A 7,320-nucleotide genomic window follows, 5' to 3' on the forward strand; every position below is an offset into this window, starting at 1 on the left:
ACTCCTTCAAAACATGAGATATCTGTGGCATTGTGTTGTGTGACACATTTTAGAGTGGCCTTTTATTACCCCCAGCACAAGGTGCACCTGTATAATGATCATGCTGTTTAATCAGCTTCTTGATATGCCACAGCTGTCAAGAGGATGGATTATCTTGGCAAAGGAGAAATGCTCACTAACAGGGATCTAAACAAATTTGTGCACAAAGTTTGATTGAAATAAGCTTTTTTTTGCGTATGGAAAATGACTGGGATCTTTTATTTCTGCTCATGAAACATGAAGCCAACACTTTACATGATCTGTTTATATTGTTGTTCAGTGGAGATGGAAAACACATCCTAAGAAAGGGGGAAGGAGAGGAGATGAGGAGAGGAATCCACTTCAGACTATTTAGCTGCGCCTGAGGCTCTGGCAAGCTGGCCAACCATGTGACCCAATTAGCTAATGAATTACCTCAATCACAGCACCACCCCCATATAAAAGTGCCAGAGAGAGAACATGCTACTCATCAACTGTTGTTTTGTCTAGGATACTGTCAGCACGTGGTAGTTGATGTTGTGTTAACTAGCAGGGGTAGTTTACTAGCTGTTCCTGGCTAGGGTTAGACACTTCTACTGCTCAATGGCTTTTGTTTTTTTTTCTTTGGGGTAAGTTTGGTGGTGGCCTTAAATGTTTTGATTAAGTGTTTTGATGCTGGCACACTATGTTGACCTGTGCTTATGTTTTACTTACAGGGTATTTGTACTCCTGTCTATATGGCCTAGTGTAAGATGTTCTGACCTTCCAAAAGGTAAGAAACTTAAATTGGGTCAGATTAGCCTTTTATACAAGCTATAGAACACTGGTATGAATTGTTGGTCAGAATCATATAGCTTCCACCCTTCAGATTCTCACTGTGTGTCTATATAGGGGCCATTGAGACTGCATGTCGGGATCGATACCTGTTGGTGACAACCCAACTCTCATTCGCTGGGAACGAACCTCGCTTTGAAGCGGTTGGTAAGTAGCCTTTTAACCTTATCTGATGCCAAATGGGCCTAAAATCAGGTTTGGTCAGCTCATGAACTTGGCATCTCAACATGTCTTGGCCAGTGTTTGGTAGCTGGTGCTGACAGGAAGTCTCTCCCTGTAGTATATTTCCGTCTCTTGCTGTGCCTGTCTGACCACTTAAGAAGAAATTGATATTTATTTAGAATTGTACTTGAGTATAGTCAAATCATTTGATTTGACCCAGTCCTTTACCCCCAACTAGATGCTGATGGTGTTCACCCCATCACTAAGCAGTATGGGTCAGAGTGTGGCTACATGTTCAGTATCCTCCCTCTGCCTGGCCATGCTGAGCTCAGAGCCTCCTACTTCTCCTGCCACACTGACAACCAGGTTAATATATTTTCTGTGCATTGTAGTCTTGTCAAAGCCTCAACCCATGGGCTCACTGGATAAATCAACACTTCAATTAAGTGACATTGAACCAGTGTGGTGTAGACATTGAATTGATATCTGTGCCCATGGGAAGGGCTTTTAAATTATATTCCAGTTAAATTGCTACCAGGTATCTCAGTTGAAGGTCTTGCTTTTGTGTCTTAGGATGATGAGGTATTCACTTTTAGCTTTAACTTAATCACCTCTGCGAGTGGAGTGGAAATGACCTACACTGTGACTGCAACCTGCTCTCTCCCTCTACCCTGGTCACCCAGAGAAGTCAGCTGTGAGGAGAACTATATGGAGGTACTGATGCATGGATCTAGAATGTGTATCCAGGGATCTTTGGGGTGGAGGTGGGCTTGTGTATTCTTATAGGAGAGTGATCTGTTATGTTACCCTGTAGGTGTCAATAAGGAGTGACGTGTCCTGTCTATATGGTACAACAACGGATGCCTGGACTGCTGCCCTTGCTACAGTAAGCTTAAGGCTATTTGGCAAATTCTCAATTAGATGAGCTCCACCAGTTTGTCCCCATACCACCATGCATGCCCTGTGTCTTGTTCCCCATCAGGCCCACAGCTCTGCCACGTCTACCTGGCAGGTGATGTTCCAGCAGGAGGGGCAGCAGCTGATTCCCATGTCCTTCTCAGAGGCTCGGGAGCTGGGCTACGTGTTCCACCTCACCCAGGGCAGGCTGGTGTTCCGCTCGCCCTACACACCACGGTCTGTCATGGGGTCTGTCTCCACGGTGAGGATTTAAATGTCCTGTTCAATGGCTTCCTTTATCTTGGGTGTGTCTTCAGGCTTGCTTAATTTGACATTAACTACCTAGACTGGTGGCTGTATTCCGAGGGTCTTATATTGCCTCAAGTTTCAAACAGGGTTATGCTGGATGGGAAGCAAGCCACTTATTTAGACTACTGAAATGCCCCCTCTCGTACTGTTGGCAAGGACACTTCATCCATTCTTTAATTCCAGGTGAATGGCTCATTAGTGGAGGTGGTCCATCCCATACTGTTCTCCAGGCAGAGATGGGTGGTCATGATGGTGGACTGGATTGTTGCGTGCAGCACTAGTAAGTTCCAGGGAAATATCAGCCCCCACATAATCAAGGCTCAGACCTGAAGGGACTGGATAGTCTTAAGCAATAGTGATAGCTCAGTTAAGCAAATACTACTTTCACCTATGAAGTTACTTCAGATCAGTCATGTTTTGATCACACAGTTGGAGAGGAAGCGTTGCTCATTGGGTCGTTACACTTGTAATATCTTTCCAGATGAAGGGATGTACGATGGGGTGCAGCTGGTCTGGCAGACCCCCACTCTGTTGTCCCCGCTTGGCTCTGGCCTCTCTGGGTTGGAGAGCAGCAAGATCACAATGGGGGTGGATGGTCAGCTCCTGGATGACTCCATCACAGCAGAGCGAGGCTACAGCCTGGACATCAGTGACACCACCGTCCAGATCAGCATCCCCTTCAACGCTGCTGGAGGATACAGAAAAGTCAGTAGCATACTAGGCCCACATCTGACCACTAACATGCAGAAGTTCACCTTGTATTCTGATGCAGGGAAGCTGCAAATGGCTTCAGTCCCGCATGTCCTCTGTACACCTTGAATATTCTACTTTGTAGCATATAACCTAATGGCAGATGCTTCATAACGGTTTCAACTCTTCCAGAGCTTTGTGATGGACAACATGTACCATGAGTTCTATGTGATCCGTCTCTACTATGAACAAATCTTTCTTGATGACTGTGGTGTGGAGACCAGACTCCGCCTCCACAGGCCCATGAACACATCACTTCTGATCCAGCACCTCTCCATCATTAACCGTAAGGAGTTCTACTAGCCAATCCGAAGTGGCTCTTCAGCTCCATGGTCATGGTTGCTAATGACCCTGTCCTTCTCCCACCACAGAAACAGTCCTTGAGGATCGTGTGTTTACTGTGTACCTGGGGAACCTCTCCTACGATGTTGACCTGGTGGCTGTGAAGCTCAATGGCCACAACTTCACCATACTAGAGGCGAATAAAAGTGGCCTCGTCATAACCATGGTCCCCCAGCCCGATAGTACCCTACATGCCTATATTCTCAGGGTGCCATTTGAGGATGCTGTTGTTCACAAGCTGGTAAAGAACAATTTATTTACTCTTTAATGAACTACTGTGGTTTTTCTCAGCATTTCCTCATGACTTCTCATTGGAGGAGATCCAAGCTTTCTCCCGTCAAACTTTGTCCAATGGGTTTTGGGGACCTGAGATTCACTGCTAGTATGTTGATGTAAGATTTTGTTTCTCAATGAGTGTTCATATCCATAGTACTCTACAGAGGGGCTTCTTCAGTTCTCATTGGACATCAACTACACTTTGGTCATCCTGCCTCAAGAGGAGCCCTACTACTACCTGGCCTCAGTTGTGGCTCAGTTCAATGACATCTGTAAGTTGATTTGAACTTTATTAAGAGACCTTAACTGGAAGTGATATTTCTCAGGATTGTCTTCCTAGCCTTCTGGTTAGTGTTTACCCCTGATGTCATCTTGGCACTGTTGGGCTATTCTCTTACCAGTTCCTCCGGTCTTCAACGGTGTCTGCAATGAGAAAAGCATCAGTTTCCAGATGGACCATAAGCCATTTGATTACCTGTGGGAGGTGGGTGTTGGCCGTTACCTTCTGACCCCAAATCTGGCAGCCAAGTGGGGCTACATCATGCAGAATGACAGCAAGAGTCTGACCCTGGAAGTGCCCCTCTTCTCTGTTGGCTACACTTATAAGGTGAGATGCTCATTGGTCAATTGCTTAAACTGACTGGTCATAGGGAAAAGTAGGAATTAAAATTATTTAAAATGTACCTGCTCTTTTTCTCCAGGACATCAATTTGAGGCAGTTCTACGGCTCTTTTGAAATTCACTCAAGACTTCCCAAGACGTTGGAGGTGAAGAGTTCCTTGGCCAAAGCTTGTCTCTTCCAGACTACTGAGGTCATAGGTAACTACTAGTGCCTCAATTAAGCTGCAGGCAAAGTTGATTGCCTCACTGTTCATGGTGTCGACCATTTACTTTGTTCTAGCCCAGCTCTAACAACTTTCTCTAGTGTGTTCCACTGAAGGGGTGGTGACAGTGGTCACTGATGTGACTCTGGCCATCCCTGGAGCTGAACCCAACAGAACCTTCCTCCTGGACTCCACCTGCAGGCCTCAAGAGACGGATGACACCAAGGTTCTCTTTAGCTTTGGACTCCACACCTGTGGTACCAGGGTCCAGGTATAACTGTCTAACCCATAACATTTGAATCATTAAAAGGATCAAGTGACTGGCCCTACCAGTGACTACTTCAAATAAAAGCTCGAGTCAGCATCTTATCTCGTAAACCCAGAACTAAACTTGCTTCATTTGATCAGCTCCTTAACTTAGTTCTGGGTACATATGTCTTAGAAATTGTCACTTCTAGTGTGACGTCTCAGCTAAAGTCCCCCTAATTTCACATGTTTACCATCCCAATCCTTCAAGCACTGCCTTCGCCCCAATCCTGATGCGGCCAAACAATCTGCAAGTAAAACAAACACCGGATCTACTGCTGTTATCAATGCATTCCATCCTGTCATTGGTTCATGCGCAGAATCGGTCCATGAGATTAGCAAGCCTCCATCTCAATCCGTCAGCATAAAGGCTGAATTTTTAAATATTCAGACTTTGACCGATAGGTGTCTATTTCTCATGAGGCCTGACAAGGGAACAACCATTAGTTTTTAGACATGGCTTGCAACAGTTTAATGGTTGTCATTGAATTACATTCAGGCTTGTGACGTCCTCTTGTCTTCCAGGTTGACCATCAGCATGTCACCTACGAAAATGAGATCAACGTTGAGCACACGATCCAATCTCTGAAAGAACCAGTCAAAACCAGGGATACTGCCTCTGTGTACGTGACTTCACTAATCTACTGCCTCATTGGTTTAAATAAATATTCACCTTAGTTATTAACTCTCACTACAGGCACTTGTGGCTTTAATGTTCAGTTCTCTTTTTAGGGTGACAGTGCGGTGTGTCTATCCACTGAGTGACCTATACAAGCTGTTTGCATATTGGCGGTTTGAGGCAGACTCTCCAGGAGTTGGCACCATCTTGACTAGGGTTCCTGTAAAAAGTAAGTGCTCTAGTTGTCGTGCAGCTAAAGAGGGTGGTAAAACTGCTACAGCTTTTTACGCCTAACTCTCTGTCCAATCAAAGCATTTCAGCCCACCTTTCCACCCACTACCTTAACCACCACCAGAAGACCATTGACGTCCACAACTACTTCCAACACAGGCCTGAGTCCTGGGAGGGAAATGCCTGGCATCCACCCTAGGGCTAAATATGTCAAAGTCTTCAACCGGTAAATTAACCACTTAAACCCAGTCACCTTCCATACAATGGTATGAGATGGAGAAGTCTGTTCTACATGTCATATTTCTAGATGAGGCCTAACTTTATTTTATTCTCTCCACAGGAACTAATGAAACCCCTGGCTCAATTGGGAGGGATTGCGGTGTTATTTTTGAATATAAATAAGTCTGGTATTTAATAAATATTTTCTTACAATCATTACCTTGTCCTGATTGGTATGGGATGTGGCTCCATCCAGGTTCAGGTATTGTATCACAAGTGAGGACTTTATTTGGATACATTAAGTTGTCTAGGTAAATGCTGTGTGTGCGACACGTTTGAATAACTCATCGTAGTCACTTTCAATGCATGTTGGCCTTTCAGGGGTGATCAGCAGTTCCAACCATGGCCACCCTGCCACTTTTAGTCAACTGCTACAGGATGGGGCTTGACTAATTTAAGCACTCGGATTCATAGACTGCATTTTGGCAGCAAGGTGTGACCGTGAGATCAAAATAATTAACCATGTTGAGGCTAGTGTTACTAGAAATTCAGTAAAGAAAGCTCAAGGCATTAAGTTATATTCTAAAAATGAATGGCTCAACTACAGATTCCCCCTTAATCATTCTATAACGTATAAAGCCTCTGTAGACATGTTTTTTTTTTTCTTCTAGTAATTCACTTGAAATGGCCTGCATAGCTGAGCACATTTTCTATAGAGAACAATGACAGGCTCTTGTTTGAATGTCTTCTGTGAATTCAAAGGGTGTTGCTAGAATGTGTCGAAGTTCACTTGTCATGAGTGTTTAACCAATTGGCTATGCCTAGAATTATGGCTCATACACTGTCAAGTTATATACATTGTACCTGGATGCTATAAGGCTGTTAATAACAGGCACCCCAATTCTGGCCTTACACAACGCATTAGCCAGTGTCAAGTTGCATGTGACTGAAATGCTAAATTGTAACTGGTCCCATCAGATGGTGGCATAGGTCTAGATTGCACTACAACAGGTGGTACAAGTCATATCTTGGTAGAAGTGCATCAGCCAATTTAAAATCTTGAAGTTGGTGGTGTTCCAACACTTGTTCATTGATGGACGTGTCATCAGGCTACTTGAGTCACAGCATAGTTGCTTTGATAATCAGAATATTACAGTTGACTAGTCAAATTGCTCCAGACAACTAGCCTACAACTAAACACCAATGGTAGGCCTATAGTTTACTTTTGGTTAGAAGCATTTGATTTTGCAATGGCATAGGACTAAATTATTTTTGGGTTTGTGTGCACATGAGAACTCTTCTCAAAGCTAGACAAATGTGACTGTGTGCATTTTCAGAGATCCAGGAATTGCAAGTTAAATTGTCTAATTCAATCAAATGCTTAATTACAAATAACAATGTAAGGAAAGGTAGTGTTCGGTCCATAATCGGTGATGAGTCCAAGCATTCAACTCTTTACTTATGGACAGCTCATGAACTAGGGTGTCAACGTTTTGATTGAAGTAATATATTTAATGTAGGCTACCTGTTTGG

The 7,320-nt window shown here is 44.0% G+C and overlaps 1 protein-coding gene across 1 annotated transcript; it reads left to right on the forward strand.

Moving 5' to 3' along the window:
- Nucleotides 1-1,643: 1,643 nt before the first annotated feature.
- LOC115198302 (uncharacterized) lies at nucleotides 1,644-6,001 on the forward strand. Its single transcript, XM_029760180.1, has 15 exons — nucleotides 1,644-1,728; nucleotides 1,829-1,900; nucleotides 1,997-2,173; nucleotides 2,404-2,500; nucleotides 2,702-2,925; nucleotides 3,103-3,256; nucleotides 3,342-3,553; nucleotides 3,743-3,860; nucleotides 3,990-4,195; nucleotides 4,290-4,407; nucleotides 4,514-4,683; nucleotides 5,244-5,341; nucleotides 5,451-5,566; nucleotides 5,650-5,794; nucleotides 5,909-6,001. The coding sequence occupies exons 1-15, from the start codon at nucleotides 1,645-1,647 to the stop codon at nucleotides 5,913-5,915; spliced, it is 1,998 nt and encodes a 665-aa protein (XP_029616040.1). The 5' UTR covers nucleotide 1,644; the 3' UTR covers nucleotides 5,916-6,001.
- The last annotated feature ends 1,319 nt before the right edge of the window (nucleotides 6,002-7,320 follow it).

The sequence above is a fragment of the Salmo trutta genome, chromosome 8 (genome assembly GCF_901001165.1).
Source record: "Salmo trutta chromosome 8, fSalTru1.1, whole genome shotgun sequence".
NCBI lineage: Eukaryota > Metazoa > Chordata > Actinopteri > Salmoniformes > Salmonidae > Salmo > Salmo trutta.